The 21,447-nt window shown below is 53.9% G+C and overlaps 8 protein-coding genes across 8 annotated transcripts; 2 read left to right on the top strand and 6 right to left on the bottom strand.

Moving 5' to 3' along the window:
- Window positions 1–2,456: 2,456 nt before the first annotated feature.
- BDP81DRAFT_390331 (Cdc73 family RNA pol II accessory factor) lies at window positions 2,457–3,731 on the bottom strand (the record flags this gene model as incomplete). Its single annotated transcript, XM_060587382.1, has 2 exons — window positions 2,457–3,104; window positions 3,162–3,731. The coding sequence occupies 2 exons, from the start codon at window positions 3,729–3,731 to the stop codon at window positions 2,457–2,459; spliced, it is 1,218 nt and encodes a 405-aa protein (XP_060449622.1).
- A 319-nt stretch (window positions 3,732–4,050) lies between these two features.
- On the bottom strand, window positions 4,051–4,619 carry BDP81DRAFT_417882 (uncharacterized protein). The gene has a single exon (XM_060589657.1). It carries the CDS (start codon window positions 4,551–4,553, stop codon window positions 4,170–4,172), a length of 384 nt encoding a protein of 127 aa, XP_060449621.1. The 5' UTR covers window positions 4,554–4,619; the 3' UTR covers window positions 4,051–4,169.
- A 1,870-nt stretch (window positions 4,620–6,489) lies between these two features.
- On the bottom strand, window positions 6,490–8,058 carry BDP81DRAFT_310050 (bystin; the record flags this gene model as incomplete). Its single annotated transcript, XM_060583598.1, has 3 exons — window positions 6,490–6,907; window positions 6,963–7,391; window positions 7,445–8,058. The coding sequence occupies 3 exons, from the start codon at window positions 8,056–8,058 to the stop codon at window positions 6,490–6,492; spliced, it is 1,461 nt and encodes a 486-aa protein (XP_060449620.1).
- A 325-nt stretch (window positions 8,059–8,383) lies between these two features.
- Window positions 8,384–9,996, top strand: BDP81DRAFT_478553 (uncharacterized protein). The gene is made up of 4 exons (XM_060594860.1): window positions 8,384–8,476; window positions 8,536–8,685; window positions 8,738–8,851; window positions 8,925–9,996. Exons 1-4 carry the CDS (start codon window positions 8,456–8,458, stop codon window positions 9,756–9,758), a joined length of 1,119 nt encoding a protein of 372 aa, XP_060449619.1. The 5' UTR covers window positions 8,384–8,455; the 3' UTR covers window positions 9,759–9,996.
- A 61-nt stretch (window positions 9,997–10,057) lies between these two features.
- On the bottom strand, window positions 10,058–10,956 carry BDP81DRAFT_126187 (uncharacterized protein). Its single transcript, XM_060581673.1, has 3 exons — window positions 10,611–10,956; window positions 10,423–10,503; window positions 10,058–10,347 (listed from the first exon to the last, which is right to left on the bottom strand). The coding sequence occupies exons 1-3, from the start codon at window positions 10,801–10,803 to the stop codon at window positions 10,316–10,318; spliced, it is 306 nt and encodes a 101-aa protein (XP_060449618.1). The 5' UTR covers window positions 10,804–10,956; the 3' UTR covers window positions 10,058–10,315.
- A 303-nt stretch (window positions 10,957–11,259) lies between these two features.
- BDP81DRAFT_457939 (uncharacterized protein) lies at window positions 11,260–15,262 on the bottom strand (the record flags this gene model as incomplete). Its single annotated transcript, XM_060593347.1, has 2 exons — window positions 11,260–14,881; window positions 14,934–15,262. The coding sequence occupies 2 exons, from the start codon at window positions 15,260–15,262 to the stop codon at window positions 11,260–11,262; spliced, it is 3,951 nt and encodes a 1,316-aa protein (XP_060449617.1).
- Window positions 15,263–18,213: 2,951 nt separating this feature from the next.
- BDP81DRAFT_310634 (uncharacterized protein) lies at window positions 18,214–19,672 on the top strand (the record flags this gene model as incomplete). Its single annotated transcript, XM_060583657.1, has 3 exons — window positions 18,214–18,256; window positions 18,316–18,516; window positions 18,585–19,672. 3 exons carry the CDS (start codon window positions 18,214–18,216, stop codon window positions 19,670–19,672), a joined length of 1,332 nt encoding a protein of 443 aa, XP_060449616.1.
- Window positions 19,673–20,537: 865 nt separating this feature from the next.
- Window positions 20,538–20,915, bottom strand: BDP81DRAFT_445988 (uncharacterized protein; the record flags this gene model as incomplete). Its single annotated transcript, XM_060592018.1, has 1 exon — window positions 20,538–20,915. The coding sequence occupies one exon, from the start codon at window positions 20,913–20,915 to the stop codon at window positions 20,538–20,540; it is 378 nt and encodes a 125-aa protein (XP_060449615.1).
- Between the last annotated feature and the right edge of the window lie 532 nt (window positions 20,916–21,447).

Raw genomic sequence — 21,447 nt, 5'->3', positions numbered from 1 at the left:
AGCAGTCGCGGAAGTAACACGAGGGTAGCAGTCGCCCAGTTGTAAGATGACGGGGAGAAGGTCGGCAGCTGCTCCCCACGGATCTGGAAGGCTTGCTGTTTGTTGCCCCACGCAGGTCGCAGTGTTATGTTGAATAGGCGACTACTGCACAGCAAGGATATGCGTCGATGCTAGATGACGGAAGCAGGCACCGTGGGGGGGGGGGGGGGGGGGGAGAGAAGCGATCCGAAGCAGGATGGACTTGCCATGCTGAGAGGTCGAACCAACCAGTCGACGAAGGGACTGGAGGGGCAGGGAGGTCTTCGACAGTGGTTGGTCCTTCACCGTCGTTCTGCTAGACCATCTCACATAAAGGAAAGACGCGGTGATGATTGGGTAGATGCGATGCGACGTGCGTGTGTGGGAAAGCAACTCACCGAGATGACGTCAAACTGGGAAGCTGCTGCTGCTGCCGCAGATGCCAAAAGCTGACTGCCGTGGGCGAATGTCGGACGAGAGCCGCGGGTGCCCAACGGGAGACGCGAGATGGAAGAGACGCAGATGTAATGCGACGTTGTTCCAAGGAAAGGGGTTCGCGGGTAGTTCGTCAAGAAGAGAAGAAAGGAGCCGCATCGGCAGGTGCGAAACCGAAAAGGAAGAAGCAAATATTATCTGCAACTGAACCTTTGTTTTTGACGGGCCGTCCAGTCCCAATCCACCTCTGTCCGTTCGGTTGCGCGGGCAGCAAGGAGGGATGGATGGGGTAAAAGGGTCTAGTTTTTTAGAAGGGTTTCCAGGGACTCCCCGGCTACCTGGATCCTCGGCTGCCTCGAGCTCCCCGACCGTTGCCTGCCCTGCCCGCCTGTCTGCGCCTGCTTATTTCTCTCCACCAACACGGACGGCACCTGCCCCTCTCCTGGCGGCAAGAACGCGTGTAAGTGCGCTTGACGCTGTTCACATCCTTGATTCAACATAACCTTTGCAAAGCTACAATCTAGCCCAATCATCGCCACATGTCCCTACGTAGGCACTGAAAGCGCAAGGTAGGTATTTACGGATAGGTAGCCGTGATTAGCATCACGCCGCCCTCATTGTGGGGATATCATCGCCTCAAGCCTCACCCGAGTTGCCTAACCTCTCTTTAGTCAGCCTATCCAGCTGGTGCTAAGCCACCATTCTAGCGTGGAATCTCGGCAGGCGTGATGCGCGGGCATCGTCTGGGCCAACGAAGAGTTGGAGGCTGAAGGCTGAAGCTCCCACATTGCCCAAGGTACCTCGTATGCTGTGGACACTTTGCTGATTCGACGGCTTCTGTGCCGATGCATTCCAGTCACGGGGGTATCCTCAAATCTTCAGAGACAAAACGTTTGAAGGCGAATCCAATCTTCGGCAAACTCGCACCGGCCTAAGCTAACACTAAGGTAGGTAGTGAAGGAGCTTGAAAATCTCCGACTGGAGCTAGTTGAGCTGAGGAACAAGAAGGCCTCAGAACCCCCCATTGCGCCTCATATACCTATGCCTATGACGCCTCTTCAAGATTATCTGAGCCAGCTGGTGTGTATGAGCTGCCTATGTCTAGTCAATCAAGTATTTTGCAATAAGTTGAGGCGATTATAAACATAAACAACCAGTTCGTCGTCACAGAACTACCTACCTGACCGTTGCCCCGACTCCCAGCTTGGCTCATCTGCAGTAAGCGCGCCGGACGCCTCCCCCGCATGAACCAAGTCCTAGCTGCGCCGGCCGAACCTACGTAAACATCCTCCAGAGCTGCAACAGCATATGTCCCGCGCCACAAAGCCGGTTTATTTCTTCCCAAGCTTGAACCCCATCCAAATGTACGCAACAACGTGTGGGAGGGGATGATCGACGACCACCTTGCCTTGGGATCAAACACTTGTGCTAGACGACGTCAGGATCAGGACCCGCCCCCGCCATCTAGACAGACAAGGGTCATATGGGATGCCCAGTTGCTCTGTTGCCCTGCTCCAGCAACATTGATCTCTATCAGTGGTCGCCTTGTGGTGAATATGATCTCAAGATGATTATATAGACATAGGTAGGTCCTTCTCTCATCTCTAGCTGGGCGGCTCCGTTCATCTCGACCTACAAGAGTACATAACACATGTACTCATGGGTGCTTTTCTGAACTGGGTCGCATCTCCTCGCTATTGTCACACAGATAATCTAGATACTTTTCGAATATTCCTGTTCGAGACTCTGATGTCGTGGTAGTCACTCTAGTCTCTGAAACCTTAAACGCTGCCCCAAAGCTGTCCCCTCTGCTAGCCGCCTAGCACAAATCAGTCCTTGAACGCCATCGCTGTGAAGTTGTTTCCCAGCCCCTCTGTGTTTTACTTTTACATGCATAGTAGACTTTGGATGTTATATGGAAGTCGGGTACCCCAGGCCTCGGTCCCGTAGCATCAATGGCAACCATCTTCGTGAGCTTTCCTCAATGATTCCCTCGCGGAAACTCACAGCTGGGTCGGCGCAGTGGTCTTCGTCCACCCCCTGTTCTTCATGTTCGCCTCGATAGCCCTCCAGATCGACTCCGCAGCTTCCTTGTCCCTGAACTTCGCCGCCTCCTGAGCACCAGTTCCGTCACGCCAGCGGTCAACGCCGAGCTGCAACACGCGGTGACCCCAGTCCTTGACGCTGTCTGGCGGCTGCTCCCCGCGCCAGCCGATGAAGATGCCCAAAATACGACGGAACAGATCCGGAGGAGAGCTCCACTTGTAGTTCTTGAACTGCCACGACTGACCAGTGGTAAAGACGGCAACGACGCGATTCCAGTACTCGGGCTTGAACTGCTCAGGGCCCTCGACGAGAATAAAACGCATGGGCCGCGATGGGTCGATCTCTTTCATGACGCGGGAGACGTGCAGCATGCTCGCAGCAGCACTGCCGTCGGGTTGCACGTAGCGCCCTCCCTCGAGGAAGGAGCGAATGTTAGACAGGCGCAGAAGAGAGGATGCAGAGGGCGAGAGGAGGATAATCGGGTCTGGCCGGCGCGTCGGGGCCTTCTGGTTGAGCGCGAGGGACGGGTTGGTGCTTATGTTCGACGAGCCATTGGGCTTCTTCTGGATGAAGGGAACAGCGAGTTTGCGGACATGGGAGAAATCCTGAGAAGAATCGAGTCAGCCATATGTTACTTGGTTGCCAGATTGATCGCGACTCACCGTGTGCTTCACGCCGCGCAACACAGAGTTGCGATCCCCCATCTTGCGCTCTCCATTGTAGATGACCGCCAGTCTAGGATCCAAAGCGCCTCGTCCAGCTCGACTCGCCGCAGTTGCTGTGGCAGTTTTGGACGCGCTCGCACTAGCTCCCTCCTTGCCGTCCTTGTCGCCAGCCAAAGGCTTGATGTGTTCACTCTCCTCACTAGCGCCTTCCAGCCAAGTAAACAAATCTAAACGTTCGACGAACGCAAGGTTCTGGACAGTGCCCAGGCTGCCCAGCTCTTCGTTAAGGCGAGTCGCGCTCGCGTTGTATTCGGGAATCGCAACATCCTTGTTGAGCCAGGCGAAGTAGATGGATCGCAGATCGACCGGGCGGTCGCTTGAAATGAAACGCGTCGGTGTAGAGAGCGATACAGAAACGGGGGCTGGGTGTGAGAAGAGTAGATGGGTCGCTTGCGAGAGAGGAACCTCGGTCGCAGAAGCATCGGCTGAAGCTGTGGGAACTGCAGGTCGTTTGGATGCGATGGATTGCCGCAGCAGGAGCAATGGATCCTGCTCGTTAGCAGCCATGATGAAGGGTAGAGAAAACGATGAGGCTGATATATTTCGGGCCCTTCTAGAGCTTCTGGAAGCCTGGACAGATGGCCAAAAGGCGTGGATGATCGAATTGAGCGTGACTTAGGTTGTAAGGTATTGTGTAGATGCGACGGGGTGTTTGCCAGCCTCGAAATTTGGGGCTAGAAGTTCAGCCTCACATGCTGGCCATCACCATTTTCAGCCACATCTCATGGCCCATATTAATCGCACATCAATACAGCTGCGCCACAATTAGGCCTTCTTTACACCTCAAAGATTCAGGCTGCTTTCTCTCAACTTTGACTAATAATTTCCTAGATATTATTGAATTGGGGGATCAATTACTTCGAGTGGCGCTCAAGAGATATAATAGGACTGCAAGAATACGTTAATTTGATTTCATCTAGGTCATGAACGAAGCCTAAGCCGGCATCAGTCCCACGTTGATCTCTCATCGGTCTCCGAAGTGATTGACACTTCTGATCCTTGGCGTCTGTCACTCATTTTATGCTCCAACTTGAGTGTAGACTCTTTTCTCCCTCTTCCATGATAAACACAAACACCAATACCACCTGACAAGTGTTTAGGGTTCGCCGGACACATTGGACTGCTGGGTAGGTGCTCCGGGAGATCAAATTCGAAATTGCGAGGTCCTGTTAGTCTCCGCTTGGGTTGTGTTCGTTGCTTCGCTTCCCACCACTCTTTGGGTCTTTTCGGGAGACTATCGTCACATCTCGTTTGGTTTCGTTTAATGCTTGTAGATCTGGCCGGTTGAGCAGCGTCCCAGGTATCACTGTCTTCCCCAGGTGGTACCATGTCTGTGAAAAAGCCTCGTGGCTTCCCATCCGCAGTGTCCTCGTGCGTTGGCGGAGTTCTCACCCTTGTTGCTTCCTGGCATTATGGTCAGTCAATTCCTGCTTAAAGGTGATCAGGATGCACTCACTCCAGCAGGATATGGCGTCAGTGTAGAGTCTTGTTGGCCTGTATCTTGATGTCAGCTTAAGTCAAGATCGACGATTGCTTATGTCCTACGACTCAGAAAGCCCTCGGGATCAGGCGTGACAGGTGGCGTTTTGCCGGCCAAAACGTCTCGCACGGAGCTTGTGGCACTGCTGATGGTATCATTGGAGTCTTTTCGGTGCCAAGGGGCCTTGCCGAACCAGCCTATGCCTGTTGCCGTAGACCTTTGGTCTTCTTTGTTGGTGAACCAAGTCAGTGTTTTGGACATCGGAGAGATTGAAACATTCTTTGGTGCGTCAACGAGTTGCTCGGAGGTCTGAGACTCTGATATTGACCCGGACGATTGTTTCTGCCCGACATTAGAATACACCCCGCTCAAGTTAACAATCATGTACTGACATTCATATTCTTGAACAAAGAGAACAATTTGATGCTTCTCCGGCTCTGGATGCTTTGGCTTATCGACGGAGCACCAGAACTTGCGCGGCTAGCTGGTTCCAACGGCTGCGCCAGCTCTGGTGGAGGCTCTTGGGGTATCATTGTCAGTTTCTCCTCCGGCAGATTCATGGTCCGCTGAATGCTCGGCAGCCGGTCCAAAGTAGGTCGTACTGCGTGAAGCAACGAACTCTGCAAGAGCTGAGTCTGAAACGCCTCCGAGGAGGGGCTAAGTGGCCCATTGGAGCCGAGGGCGGACATTGTAGACGGGGAAACATCTGGAGGCAGCATCTCTTGCTCACTGGTGCTGCTGACATTTTGAAATTTAGGGGATCTGTTGCCGAATCTCCAACGCTTGTTCGCGCTGCCTTGGCGCTCTTTCCCAGAGATGATCTCTCGCTCAGCCCAATATCCTTCTGGAAACCAGACCTACTCGCATCCTTCTTTGGGGGGCCTTGGGGGGTCGTGATAGCTTCCAGGCCGCGGAGTCATTGGCCAGTCTCTTGGAGACGGCTGAGTGGGAGTTGACCTGGTGCTGGGTCGGGGCAGCGACTGCGGCGTAGTGGGTGTTCCTGGCAGCGACCCAAAGTAACCATCACACTGTCCTCTCTTGGGCGAACTGGATCCATCCCAGCTATCTCCAGGATCAAATTGCGATCCCTCAGGACAAGTGATTCGGAGCGCCGTTTTGAAGGACAGCCTTTGAACATCGCGACGGGATACGGGATAAGACTGCGAAGACGGTCTGTGAATTGGGGTCAGTGTCGGAAGCTGTCATTGCTAGCACCTGGCAGACTTACGACCGTGTGCGAGTACGCACGGGGTCTTGGAAAGGGTCATCGAATGCCGCGATACTCATCGGCAGACCAGGCCCAGATCCCTGACGTCCTGTCGCTGCATCATGTTTGTTGCGTGCAAAGATAGAGGCCATTAGGCCGAGGACGGCTTGCTAGGGATTCGTGCAGTGAATGGTCGGCCGAATGAGTAGGGCTAGGCAGGTTATAGGGAGGATCATAGAGATACTCGATAGGTGATCAAGAGAAAAGATTTCAGAACGATGGTTAGTCGGAAGCCTTGTCGCAGGGCCTGGGAAGTTGAATGCTGAAGGCGGCACGTGGTGGTCCTCGTTGATCTCGGTCTACGGCAGGATGGGGCACCTACCTTACCAAGGCGAGTGGAGCAGCTCCTGCCAAGTGGAAAGTCCAGAGAAACGTGGGTCAACATATCAAGATGTCAGGAGCTTCTCAGAATCCATTCGATTAGGATTGCGGGTATCAAATCAGACCTGCTAACGCCTTCTAATGCCCAGGGGTTGGCCAAGCTCCATTTCCCATTTCCCAATTTTTTCATGTGTCGTTCAATCCACAAGCATCGTATCATCGCCGTCGAATGCGGCGCTCTGCTCAACAGCCACTCCCTTTCCTCTGCCAGCCAGCAACTCTCGCCTAATCTCAGGCGCAATGGAGTGGTGGCCGTGGGTCAACAGCAAGTCCAGCAGCGCCTCACGCTGGTCCTCGCTCAGGTCGTTTCTGTATCTCTGGGCGAACGCCAGAAGATTTTGGTGGAAGACGACGGGCAGCGACTTGACCATGTCTCCAGAGAATGACTGTCCCTCCTTGATAGATGCAGGGTCCACGCTTCGGAATCGCAGGAAATGGAAGACGAGCGAGTCGATAACCTGGTACGGAAGAGCGTATTTCTTCTCCAGCAGGGCCTTGATAAAGATGTTGGCCGCACCACCGCCCTCGGTACCCGCCGAAGCTTCCTGAGCAGCACTAGAGTCGAATTAGCACAGAACCACGCCACAGATCGAAGAAGAGGAGAACTTACATCTCGGTGATACCCTTCAAGGCCGCGGCGGAATGAAGTACCGGCACTGACACTCTGACGAGCACAGCAGAAACAATATGCGCCTCACGAATCGTGCAGCCGCTGGAAAGAAGGGGAAACAAGAAGCCGAGGAAGAACGCCCGGGGCTTGTACAGACTCTTCTTCAGCGCATCGAACAAGTGCACATTCAGCTTCTTGTTCTCGTAGATATCCTCGCGGACCTTGTCCAGGACAACAAGCTCCATGAACTTCTGGCACACGATTGGCTTCGACGCAGAAAAGATCCTCGTCGCCTGGTAAACAGCGTTCGGCGTCCACTTTTGGGGTTCCGTAACCTCAATAATGTCCTCCCAATGAGGCAGAGTCGGCAAAATCTTGAAGGGCTTCGGCAGCGGGCCGCTCTTGTATCGCGACAGAATATGCCCAACCCTAGCGAACGGTTAGCAACAGTCTTCCGGTGAGAGCAAACCCAAGGTACATACTTTGTGTACACTTCAATGACCTTCGGAGGAAGCTCATAATCCTCATCGCGGACAGGGACGCCAGCTGCTTTCCGGGCCTCGGCAGCCTCGTGCGCCGCGATCTTCTCCAGGATGAGCTCCGTCAAGTTGGTGCCACCACCGGCCATCTCGTCGTCGGGACCCTGGCTACCCCAGCCGTGCTGGTTCAGCATCGCCGCAGGGTCATCTTCGGCCTCGGGCAAGAACTTTCGGTATGTTTCGAGGTCTTCAGGGTCGACCTCGATCTCCTCAACAATCTCGTCCTCCTCGCCCCAGGCCTCCTCGTCGTCGTAGGCCTGCTCGTCGCCAACATCGGTACCGTATCTCGATTCAATTCCGAAAAGGTCGACAGTAGGTTTCGCTGCGGTTTCTGGCTTCGCGGAGCCGTCCTCCTCGGCAAGCTCTCGGCCTAGCTTGAGAATGGTGCGACTCCGTGTCGCATCGACGAAGCCTTCACCATTGTCGTCTTCGTCCGTGTTCTTGCCCTTCTTTTTCTTCGGCGCCTTGTTCTTCAAAGGACCTGTAGCAAGGATATCATCCTGCAGAGGGTTGTGTCTCCGCGACTGGCGGTCGGTCGGGGTGGTAGCCTTGCCCATTTTTGAGAGTCACTTGGTCAGAAATGGTCGTGGCGGAGTGCGACTGACAGGCGGGATAAAGCGGTGCGGTGCCTCTCTTTTTTTTTTTTTCCTGTGAGCCAGAAATTTTTGATTTTCTTATCGATTGCCCCGCGCCTGATTAGTGCCCAGAACCCTGGACCGGTTTGTTACGGGGCCTGTGTGGTCCTTTGTCCAATCAAACCCCCTGATGTTGACTTCATCGGCGAGCAGAGTCAATGCCCCGCCACCAAACCCCCACCAAAAAGCTTCTGCAAGTGACTCCGCGAGTCTGTCTTACAGTGAAATTGAGACAACTCTTCGAAAGGCTTCAGGGAATTGACATATTTTACGCAATTCTACCTTTTGTCTCACGATAACCACTGAAAACAAACACAAAATGCCGACAGAATTGGAAGAGGTACGCTTACTCGATCAGAAATGCCTACACTTTTTTGGACTCGTCTCATGATGTGACAGCTCGTGGGCTTCATCGCTCATCCCAATGCGAATCTCAGAAAGGTTGCCATCGAGAACCTCGTTGGCTACTCACAGGCGGACCCGTCAATTTTCAAGACAGAGAACTTGACGCCCGTAAAGCACCTCAAGTTCCTAGTCAGAGATCACCCTGTAGGTCCAAGCCTTCCGTCGCTCACCTGATCCCGATATTGACAGTTTCCAGAAAATTGCGGAACATGCGTTGACAATCCTCGTCAACCTCACTGCCGAGAAAGATGTTCTTGAAAACGTGGCGACAGACCAGAAGTTTATTGATATTCTGCTGGACTTGGTAGTAGTATGTCAAACTATTTGCCTTGGCATAGAGCTTTCCAGTAAAGGGACTATGTGTTTTGCTGACCCCCTTACAGAAACCCGATGAGGCAAATGCCAACCTGATGGCAATGCTTCTTGCCAACTTGGCAAAGTTCGACGGTCTCAACACTATCGTGACCAAGAAGCAAACACCACCAGCGGAGCTCAAGTCCAACGACTTGGTTCTCAACCAGCTGGTCGACCTCTTCGTCAAGGAAAAGGGTGCCTATAACAAGGATGCTGACTACGACTATCTCGCCTACCTCTTTGCAGATCTCACCAAGCACGCTGAAGTACGCCGGCACTTTGTTACTCGGCAAGACTACGACGAAGTCATCCCCATCACCAAGCTCAAGGTCTTTACCGAGCACCAGTCCGAGATCCGCAGAAAAGGTGTCGCCAGCACAATCAAGAACGTCGCATTCGAGATCCAGTTCCACTCCACCTTCATGGACGATGACGAGGTCGACATCCTGCCGTACATCCTCCTTCCCATCACCGGTAACGAAGAGTACGACGAGGACGACACCGTGGACATGCTGCCCGACCTGCAGCTCCTCCCCCCCGACAAGAAGCGCGACTCGGACCCCAAGATCATCCAGACGCACATTGAGACGCTTCTGCTCTTCACCACGACGAGAGGAGGCCGCGATTTGCTAAGGCGGGTTAGCGTGTACCCCATCATCCGCGAAAACCACTCCCGCGTCAACGACGAGGGCGTCAAGGATGCCTGCGATCGTCTGGTGCAAGTGCTGATGAGAGATGAGGAGCCGGAGGAGGGCGAGGGTGAGGCAGAATCCAAGCCCAAGGAGCTTACCAACGGCTCAAATGTCGAGGAGGTCGACGATGACGACGATGACGACGACGACAATGAGATTGTTGAGGTCTAGACGGGTAGCATCGTGATAAGGTTTGCATTGTTTCTTTTGGTCATGGCTTACGTAGAAGGGGCGGATACCCAGGTCCAAAAAGTTGGTTATTTTTCATCTTGGGAAACTTCGAGCCAGGAGCGAGTGACATGCGTGAGGAAGGCACCGAACCCAGAGGGTATATAAATCATCTCTCCGTTCGTCTTCCTAAATTTCTTGGACATTTGGCTCGTCTGTCTGTGCTATCTGGATGCAGCGCGCATGACTACTTTCATCGCTGCCTGAATTGGCGCTGGGTTCGATCCTCATCTTGGGCACTTTTTTGCTGTTTTTGTGACTTCCATACCCTCGCTCTTTCCTTCCTGAGGTGAGATATCATGATAGTATATTTTGAAAGTGGGGCACGCCGACGACATCCCGTCGATCCGAACTAAAGGAGCAATACATATGAGTCACTAGATTGAGAAGGGATACGGCTCTGAGTTGTTGATCTGCCTAATACCTTCGATGTCTGACGGTCTTTAGCATCCCCCTTGGTAGCTCACGTAGCTCAGCTCTCTCTCAACATCCAAGATCTCCTACTCAACAGTAACAGTCACCTTACTCTTGTCTATCACACAATTAGCCCATCTTCCAAAGTAACTCCCCACAGCAGGAACCTGAAAGCAACACGGGAAGTACTCACAAAAGGCAACATGGTCCTTAATCTCCTTAGCCCCATCCTTGGGCGTAGGATAATACCAAGCCGCGTCCTTCAACTTGTCATCTAAACACACCCGCCAGTCCATCGTCAGCCGCCGTAAAAAAGAGATACAAAAGGGAATCAGAGTGAGAAGAACTCCGAATAAGTTTATACATCAGGGGAAAAATTACCTCCAACGTTAACCGAGTAATAATTCGCAGTCCCCTTCCAAGGACAAAACGTAGTCGTCTCCGTCTTCTCAAACGCCTCCGTCTTGACCGCCGAGGGCGGGAAGTAGACGTTGCCCTCGACCTCTTCCCACTCCGTCGCCTCGGCGAGCGTGGTGCCGTTCACGACGGCCTTTGCTTTTCCTGTCTTGGTCATCTTTTCCGCTCCTTGTGTCCTCGTTTTGAAGAAAAAATAGTCTCAGAGTAAGTGCAACCTGCTGGTTCAAGATGAAACTTTGGCCTTCCTCGACTGGCTTGGTAGTGGATAGATCAACGGCTTATAAGCGGAAGTGAGGAGGGGATGCGGGGAATGCGTCGTCTATGCGCCTTTGAATCTTCGTTCGAGTCTCCAACGTCATTGGTCTTTGATGATTTATAAGCACTAGGTAGTCGTCCAATGTTCCTCTTTCTGGGTTCTTGTCTTTGTTAGATTCACGATGCTTTCTGACGTGAGAAGGAGGTGGTGGTAGTAATGCTACTTCAGAGTATTCAAGAGCTGCATTTCCAATACTCATAAACCACTAACGCTATTCTGTTTTCTCTAATGCTAATGTTTCCCCTTAACGCCGGCTGGGTATATGCGTTTGTTTCATTACATATTCAAATACACAATTCAAAGGTTGATAATGTCAATCTCTGAGAAATCGGGCGGGTTGGCGCCATACACCACGCGAACCTTGCTGTCGAGAGCCGTGCCCTCGTTACTGATCCAGATGTGTTCGCTGTACTCCTTCGTACGCCGGATCTCGTCGTCGCTCACCCCAATATCGTCACGAGGCAACCAGACTGCAGGTGCGCGCGCCCGAAGAGCGTAATGCTTGAACGCGTTCTTAACGAGTGCATCACGCTCATCGGGCGTCAAGTCTTCAATTTCGTCGTGGAACCCGCCATACAACGCTTCTCCCAGTGCCCGTTGAGCCTCGAGATCCTTATTTCGCTGCTGACGTCGGTACTCAGCCGCCGTATGTACGGGGGCCGGGCCCATCTTCCAGGTCTTGCTGCGCAGGTTCTTGCCTTCCCGCTTAGCCCAGTGGCCGACATCCTTGACCTTACGCATGGTCGAAGGCTTCCTCTTTGGCGCCCCATTGTTCAAGTTTTGCATTTCGATATCGCGGTTGACCGATCCGGCGCCGTCTCCGTTTCTCATGGGCGTTTTCTCGTCGGCGTCGTCACTATCTTCGCCGCCGAGTCCTAGGCGCTTATTTTGTGCTTGCTGGAATGCTTCGTCTCTGATGACTGCCTCGTCCTCGACAGTGATGGGCAGATACCGGAACAGCGGCGAAAAGGACGTATTGAGCGAGATTTGATACACGGCCGTGAATCCAATGGTGATCAGCATGATGATGCCCTGCGGCACGGCGGTGTTCGTGCCTTGCGCATCTTGCACAATGAAGAACAAGCCTGCCAAGCAAGCTTCCATCACGTACAGGCCTGTAAACGTCTGGTTGATCGCGCGGGGATACAAGACGCCGCCTGTGTCGCTCTCGAACCGCGTAACATAAAGCATGCTGTAGCGTTGGGCAAACCACAGCAGGCCAAACGTCAGGACCGCGAAAAGCGAAATGAGCGGGGCAACGACGCAGTAGACAAGTGCAATACACGCAAAGTTGGTGTAGACAGGGAAGAATTGACCCCATGCAATCTTGGACAAGGTCGTGTTTCGCTTCCATTTGTCGCGGGCTGTGGAGTCGAGAATCCTGGCCAGAATGTACCAAACCAAGACAGCACCGATCTGAAGTAATGTACCGGAACTGACAGACAATGCCTGGAGCAACATGTAGGAGAAGAAGTAGTTTGACGCTCTTGGTAGGTTGTCGGCAAGTAGGTCCAGAATATTCGTGACATTGGTAAGGCCTTCGACGTTCTTGGCTAACTTTTCGGCTGACGCGGTGAAGAACGACGCGATGGATACGACGAGGAAGACTTGGATGAAAAGGAAGACGAAGTAGAATCGTTGGACAAACTCTGCTTTCTGTGATCCCGTCTTGACACCCCGGAAGAGGGCAAGTTGTTCGAGGATATGAGGGACAACGAAGAGCAGGAGGGCGAGCAGAATCGCTGGCAAGACACCAGCAATGGCAGAAGCGACCTTGTCGATGGGTGCCTTCTTAATCCAGTCCAGCCAGGGAAAGCGGTCAACCAGGCCATCGATGTTGGCAATTGACGCCGTGAAGGCAATGGGAATAGCCCAGAAGAAAGCCATGGCTGCGATGACGATGGTGACGGTGCCAGATCTGATTGACTCATGCCACCACTTCATGGCCATGTTATCCCAAATCACATCCTTTGGTGAGACTTCGTTGATTCGAGGTGACATGTGCTTTGGAATATGGTGCATGAGACTTTGGCAGGCCATGTGCGCTGAGACCTGGTGATTGAACTGGATGAAGGCGGAGTTCATGAGGGGATACCGCTCTGGGTGTGCTTGATCATCTTCAATCTCGACGTTCAGACGGGCCAGCTCAGAGCGGCACCAGTAGATTGTGTCAACCTTCGGGCCAAATGTAAGCCATGCGAGCCAGTTCGGGAAACCCCAGCGCGGAAGTCGGTGAGTCGGCCTGTTCTTCTCCTTGACCCATTTGCGCCATTCTGCGTCATCGTCCAGAATGTTCTTGTACTCGCCTCCGACAGCATTCCACTCAGGATAATCGACGGGGATTTGGTCATCGTCACCCACGAAGGGAATGTAAGACTTGATCGTCTGCCAGATGGTCTTGTCCTTTGATGATTGGTTGAATGGGTACTCTCCACCGTCGAATCCCTGAGGCACAGGAGACGCGTAGCCGCCAGCGGGGGTTTTCCAAAACTGCCAGAATTTACGCGTTTCCCTATCGTACATGTGGTCCAGGTCGCTGACTTTGCGAACGGTATTGCCATTGCCAAATGGCTCGTAGCTTCGCTTGTAGTTCGGATCGGCAGTTTCCTGAGAGACGGCAGAGACATTCCTAGAGTGAGTCTTGTGCGTCTCAGTGTTGGCAAGCGGCTCGACCTGCTCCGTGGTGTCCTTTGTACTTTTGGGCGTGGCGGGTCGTTCGTTGTCGGTCAGGATTTGAACTTTGCGCGGACGGTTGTCTGGGTGTAGCATGGCGAATCCGTTTGTAGTCTCCACGGTGTCGTCTACATCTTCAGTGAATTCTTTGATATCCTTTTGAGCCTTTCCAAGCCCGCCAAGCAACCCTTTCCCAACCTTGGTGACACCATCGCCGATAAGGCCAAGCCCGAAGCCCTTAGACTGGGGTCTATTACCATCTTCGGATGAGCTCGAAGATGAAGTGCTTGAGCGTCTTGACTTTGCATCGTCGCGATTCTCGTTGATGACGGCGCTGATATCGTGAGGGACCTCGTCATGTTCACCGGAACTAACACCTTGACCAGCTTCGGCCCTCTTTTTAGCCTCGGCATCTTCTGCCTGTCTCCTGAGAGCCTGCTCCTGCCTTGATGGGCCCTTGGACTTGGACGCTTTTCTTGCAGCCTTTTCTTCTTGTTTCTTCCTTTTGAGTTGCTTGTTCTTCGCAGCTTTGACAAGATCCGTCTCAGCGGATTCGAGTTTCAGATGGACGTCTTCCCGCTGCTGGATCTTTTCGAGGAGTGGAGTGAGGTCGCGGTTGAGCCAGATGTTTCGAATTTGACCGGGGAAAACATCGAACAGACCCATAAGAGCCTCTTCAGTCAACCATTTGGAAGGAATGCTGTTGACGAGGATGGTCGTGGCAGAAGCACGGAGTCTGTGCTCGGCACTTGTCAAGTAGTCCTGACGAACTTTGACATAAACGCGCAATTCGAAGAAGAAGACTGTGCAGACCCAAATGATTACGAGCAATGCAAGAATCAAGTGTGCCCAGTATCGACCGGTGTGGTTCTTACCCACATTACCCCATGCCAAAGTGTCCAGACCAGTAGGCACTGACGTATCGGCGGTATTGTCTCTGGCCATGAGACGGGCTGAAGAAGAGCTGGTGCCATTGGTGGTCTCGTCCTTGGCATCGTCGACGAGATTGTGGCCTTGGCCATCGTTGTAGTTCAGCGGAGTCAAAATGGGAATGACGATGGCCGCAATCGGAATAAAGATGGTGAGAAGAGTTCTGAGGTATCGTAAGAAGAAATAGGCGTCCAATCCGCATTTCTTGATGATCTCTCGATCGTCGTATTTAACCAGCGTGCTAATTAGACTCCATGGTGCACTTGGAGGTGAATCGGTTCTTTCGCGTTCAGGGACGAGGTATGTTTTTGGTTTACTACGGTTTGTCAGTGTTGGAGAGCAAGGGAGAGTCAAGGAGGTACACGCACAAGATACGCGCGATCTTATTTCTCAGGATGAGGAAGGCGAGGATTTGGATGGCAAAAACCACCAAACCAGTGGCCAAGGCAGTGAGAAAGGCAACAAGCGTGATTCCTTGGTATTTCTCGCTTCCTGCGACATTGAGTGCTGATGAAGTAGCTGCGGCAGTATCTGATGTTGCCGAGGCACTCGATGTTGATGTTATGGTTCCATTGGAGCTCAACGTCGCAGAGAGCGTAGTGGAAAGGGCGGTTGAGAGCGAGGAGGCGAGAGACGACGCGAGGGTGCCCGTCAGGGTGGCCGAGCCTGAGGGTGTCGCTGTCGGAGTCGTCGACATCGTCCACTAGTTGGCCAAAGAGGTGCCGATGTGTCGAATCACCGGGTGGCTACCAGCCTCGACAACAATATGTTGTCGTCGTGCTTGTATGGGTGTTGTGAGGAAGTTGTTGGGAAAGGAGGTAGTCTTGGCGGGAAAAAGGTAGATCGAAATGAGGTCGAGGTCGGCCTGGGGAGGAAAGACGTGGGGGGGAGGCGAATAGTTCACGATGTTAACGAAATAGGCATGGTGGTCGTGTCGAAGTCTGTGTTTTTCGTTCGTGTCGGATAGTTGTGCAGAAAAATTACCACGTGTGGCTACGTTGTTTATCGTATTCAAGACCGATCGTATTACCGGATTCTCCAGCTTCGGGAAGAGGCAGATGTCAAGTAATTAAGGTAGACTAGCCGGGCTAAGAAACGACGAGAGAAAGAGAGACAGAGGTCAAGAGTAAGAGGCCAGAGGCGAGCCAGTGCCAAGGAATCGCAGCCAAAGGGTTTGACCGAAGTAGTTGTGCTTCTTTGATTGGCCGACAAGGTGCAGATACAACAATGACCAGGGCTCGGACAGGGGTACTGCAGGTGCACTTTACTGCTTCAAGTCGCTGCAGGCCCCCCAGAGTCAATCGCTGGGTGCGCTGTTGCTGGTTTTCCCTGGGGATACCTCCATCGCTTCAGGAGCCCTGCAACTGGTGACATCAGCGGCTTCATTGGTTGTTCGCTTGAAACGAAACAGACCCCTGCTAACCTGCGGGACAAAGTGGAATCCCGCCGCGGTTCGCCATGACTCTTGGCCAATCATCTGCCAGTCACCAGATGTCGCCAGAGTACGTACCGTCTTCCCTACAATGTACGTACCTAGGTAGGGGACCTCGACCACGGTCCACGGCTGCCTCTCACAGACTCATCCGACTTTGCCTCTCGTGCCTTCTCTGTAGCTGTAAGATTGTGCTTTTCTCTCCCATCTTAATTCGCATGTCAACAATCGCTAATTTACCCGCTATAATAGGTATACATACACACAGTGCGTACAGAACGACCCTTGGCCCTTCCGTCGTCCAGTCTGTTCAACAGATGTGGTGAGCATGGGCAGTTTTTCACCACCCCACCTTGACGCGCTGTTCTGACGCATGCCTCAGAAATAGATCAGCGCGCGCTTCGTGCCAAGTACCAACCGAAAAGACGCTCCTCGCTAGCCAAATCAGCTTGCTTCCCAGGTCCAAGACTTGAATACCCCTGAGAACATCATCATTTGTCGATTCCTCTCAGCCTGGCGAAACAATCTCTTATTCCCTCGTACATACTACGGACACAAACAACAACATGAACACTGCACAATGGAACGCTTGTGGCTATTTGCCGCTCGTGAACCATCAATCGACCGGGCCATCCCTGTGCGAGCAAGGCGAATCGACAATGAACCTTATCCACATAGACAAGCTTACCGAGAGACGTTATCGTGGCTAAATGGGGCGAGGTTGCGTGGCTGTGCCACTCTGAATATCCATGGTGGACTCGCTGTGGAATTCGCCAACCCTTTCGTTGCCGTTGTCCGCGCCGTCCTCTAGCATTTCGAATCGTGGGGTATCCCAATCGAGTTGGCTTGAAGGTCTTGAACAAAACGACCTGCGCCTCGGAAAACGAAGCTTTCGCCGAGACGCTGTCCATTCACGTCTCCCGATGACAAGAAAGCGACACCATGCTGTCTACGCCACAAAGCATCCAAAATGGTGTCTAGTCTGGTCTGCCACCCTGCGTCACCAACGTTGCCAAGGCAGATGAGCGCAGAAGCTGGTTATTGACCACCAGTGGGAACGAGGGCGTCTTTTTTCCGCGTACCGCACTGGTCCATTAGGATCCCATTTCTTGGCACAATGTTCCGACAACAACATCAGCCGTCATCTGAAATGTCCAAAAGAGGGAGCTGGCAATGATGCCCACGATGGAAAATCCTGCTCTTGACAAGGATTCATGAACAACTGGCTTCACATGCCACCGCCTACCTCCTCCGTCATCCGTCCACCCGTCCACCCATACAAGCCCTTGCTTTCTTCTAGCTGTCGCTTTTGGGTTCCCGGCCTCCAGATATCGGAGCGAACCTGCCCACCCCGGGATCGTGCTATTGGGAGCGTGACAGAGGGTAGCAAGCCATCACCAGGGGTTCCCACCCCTTAAGCGGCCGAGGCAAATCATAACAGTCCCGGCGCCGGGGCACCGTGCCGTTTTCTCTCGCAACATGACGACGAGATTTCGGCCCTCCCTCCGCATTCTGGCCGATTGCGGGGATTTCCCCTCCAAACCCGGATGGGCGCCTGTTAGCAAGCCACAGTATACGGCACCACAACACAGACACAATCGCCGCTGTCAACGATGAAGCTAGCGAACCACATTTCCACACAGACGGGCCACCTGCATATGTCTGCGTTGGAGTCTGGACGCACGCATGCCGACTTTCACATCCGAATCGCGCACCGGTGACTAAGCCAGTTCATTTGACACGACATCTGACAGCTCCGTCAACCACCACCGCCACTACCTACCAACACTGGATAAACATTCGAGCAACTTTGACCGCCCGAAATTGGGGTTTGGGGTTCGGCAGTATCCTAAAGTTCGCATCACCCCCACAGCACCGTCGGCGCACCGGCAGTTGGCTCGTCTGCCAATGGCAATTCCGACGAATCGTATTTACTTCCCGTCCTGCGATCCCGGCTCTCTACCAGCTCATCAAAGGACCAAGGGGAGTTAGGGAATATCGCAGCATCCCCCTCATTCTCGATCGCTTCCCCGCTTCTACAGCTAATAATGGACCCCGAGCTTACCTCCGATCCCCCACATGCCCCTCCATGTGAGGCTCCGTGCTGTCTACTTCATAAGTAGCCCTTGGGACGACATTCCCAAAAGCCTTGGTACAATTGAGCTCTGCAGTTCGATACCCTTTAAAACGAATACTACAGCACCATACTAGACACAATGGCAGACCCCAAGGATTTGAAAATTGCCATCATTGGCGCAGGTACTAGCTGTCAGCTTCACATTCTCTGAACCCACGTTCACTAACACGAATCCGCTTAGGAATGGGCGGCCTGGGTTGCGCACTCGCACTGGCCAAGAAGGGATTCAAGCACATCGATGTCTATGAGACGGCCTCCAACCTCGGCTTCGTCGGCGCCGGCATTCAAATGCCGCCAAACGTCGTTCGCGTACTCGATCGCCTAGGCTGCTGGCCCGAGATCGAGAAGACATGTACAGACGTGAAGAGTTCAAGCATCCGACGTAAGGAGGACTTCTGCACCACCCGCTCACCTTGCCAAGTTAAAAAGGTTACTGACATATCACTATAGAGGGCGCCACCAACGTCGAGCTCGCTCACGTCGAGATGCCCGACATTCGGAAACTCTACGGCTTCCCCCACTGCAACGGCCACCGTTCCTCCCTCGCCAGCGGCATGTACGACGCCTGCAAGAAGGAATCCGCTATTACATTCCACTTCTCACAGGCTTTGCTATCGGTCGAATCCTTTGCGCCCAAGCCAAAGTTTACCCTGCAACCGCGCGACGGCGAGGCCTACTCAGTCGAGTCCGACGTCCTCATCGCCTGCGACGGCATCAAGAGCATCATCCGTGCTCAACTGCTCGAGTCCATCGGCGCCGTCGGCGGGGAGGAGGATACGGGCCAGGCCGCCTACCGCATCATGCTCAAGCGCGAGCAGATCGCCGACGACCCGGAACTCCTCGCCCTCCTCGACTCGGACGAGGTCATCCGCTGGATCGGCGAGAAGCGCCACATCATCGCCTACCCCGTCTCCTCCCACACGATCTACAACCTCTCCACCACCCAGCCCGACTCCAACTTCGCCGTCGCCACGAACGCGACCTACACCACAAAGGGTTCCAAAAAGGCCATGCTCGACGTCTTCCACGACTTCTGCCCCCTCGTCCACCGCATGCTCAACCTCGTCCCGGACGGCGAGGTCTGCGAGTGGCGCCTGCGCATGCACAAGCCCCTACCGACCTGGGTCCACACCGACGGGCCCGTCGCCCTCCTCGGCGACGCCTGCCACCCGACCCTCCCGCACCTGAGCCAGGGCGCCGCCATGGCCATCGAAGACGGCTCCGTCGTCGCCGAGGTCCTCGCCCGCGCGCCCGACACGTCCCCCGCGACGCTCCGGCGCTGCCTCAAGGCATACGAGCTCTCCCGGCGCGACTGGACCTCCCAGCTCGTCAACATGGCCTTCCTCTCGGGCAAGCAGCTGCACCTCGGCGAGGGCAAGGCCAAGGAGGAGCGCGATCGCATGTTTGCCGAGTCCAGGCAGACCGGCGCTGTGCCGGATAAGTGGGCCTCGCCCGACGTGCAAAAGATGATTTATACAAACGACTGCGTGGCCAACATCCAAAGAGACTTTGACGAGTTTTTCAGTAGCGTAGCATAGAAACTGGAACGGCAGATACATTTGATACACACTTTGTAGATACCTGAATCTCTTAATTTTTTGGTGGAGTTCTCGGCCTTCACTTTTGCCCTCCGATACCTCTTCACACATGTAGCGTCAAAGTCTCCCTGGCGTTGAGCCTAGGATGCTTGCGTCCTCGGCCAAGCCACTCTCGATGAAGCATACCCCGCACTCGAGAGCTCAGCTCAACTGAGCTTTGCCGATAGGCACTCGAGTCACACAAATTTGAGTTCAGAAAACAGGACAGCAAGTTTCATGGCGTATCCGTGATGATATTATGCTATGCGGTAAAAGCTATCGAAACTCCCGGATCCCATTGGATTTGAAAAAAACAACAACAAAAGGGACATGGAGGCCCTCAAAACGATTGAAAGGGGGTTTGTCTCCTGTGAAACATACCCGTCTCTCAAGCCACAGACCCAAAAAGAAAAAAGCTGTTCCCGAATTCCACCTCGAGGAATTCAGAAACCCCGTCGTCCCTTTGACGCCGTGCGAGACATGCAAGAATCCCCTCCATGGCTCAACGATGATGGAAAGCGCAAGGTCGGCCCGGCCCTTTCGGCTCTGGTTTACCACCTATCACAACCGGCGGGGGGATCGTCTGTCGTGTACTCTTCCACGCGATGCCATGCGTATCTCAGCATCGCATCGTGTCCAGACAAGATAGTCTCCACCACACTCCATTCAGGCCTCCTTCTCTCCTCTCACCATCCACTCAGATGTGGTGCTGATTTGACGTTTCGTTCGCAAGGTAGTTTAGTTGGGGGTATCGTGTGATTTGTATCGCAATATTGCTCCGTTCAAGTAGGCCCTAGGCCCCAGTACGACCCGTTCGAACAGCCGCTTAGAACAAGCAGTCAAGACAGCAGCAGCACGCGAGCGCACCGAGCAGACCAGCCATGATGCCGCCTCCCGAGCCGCCGCCGCGGTTGTCCTGGTAGTAGCCGCCTTGCGGCGGGTACTGCTGCCCGTACTGGCCCTGGGGCGGGTACTGTCCCTGGGGAGGATATTGCCCGGGAGGGTACTGTCCCGGAGGCGGGTAGGGCCCTTGCTGGTGGCCGTAATTCATCTCCGGGCCGGGGGAGTAGTATTGGCCGGGCGGAGGGCCGCCGTAGCCTCCTGGGCCGCCGGGGGGAGGCGGGGAGCCGTAGCCCTGGTAGGCTTGTTGCGGGTGTTGAGGGGGAGGGCCGCCGTACGCGGGGGGCTTGTCGTGGTCGGCCATTGTGGGAGGGAAGGTTGTTGTTGTTTGTTGAGTGTGTTGTAGGAAGATGGGAGTGCTAGGCGCGACGGTTCGAATGTGTCGCGGGTTGGGTGAGAGGTGAAGTAAATTACTTTTTCGGTTTGCCTTTCGACGATGATTTCAGAAAATAAAAAAAAGAAGGGAAGAAGTCCGTTTGCTCGAAGCGGTGCGGCGAGATTCCCCTTTGTCGGACGGAGGCGGCGGAGGGCTCGGAGGCGGGATTACGTATGTAGAGGATGGAGGAAGAAGAATGCAGTTGCGGATGGCGCAGGGGAAGAAATCGGTGCGAGGAGTTTAAGGAACGGGTATCGATAGAGCCACGCACACATACACACTGGACAGACAGAGGGAATGAACACACCACCCGGAAAGGACGTGCGTTGCGTGCGTGGATGGATTGGACGGGAGAGAGCCAAGCCGCGATTTTGGGGGAGGCAACCTGCCTGACCCTTGTCGGTGAAGGTACCTACGTGCCTACCTACATGTCTCACCACAGTAAGTAACTGCACCTGCT

Source organism: Colletotrichum phormii (assembly GCF_030913505.1).
Source record: "Colletotrichum phormii strain CBS 102054 chromosome Unknown BDP81scaffold_3, whole genome shotgun sequence".
Taxonomy (NCBI): domain Eukaryota; kingdom Fungi; phylum Ascomycota; class Sordariomycetes; order Glomerellales; family Glomerellaceae; genus Colletotrichum; species Colletotrichum phormii.
This window is presented reverse-complemented; position numbering and strand designations above follow the sequence as displayed.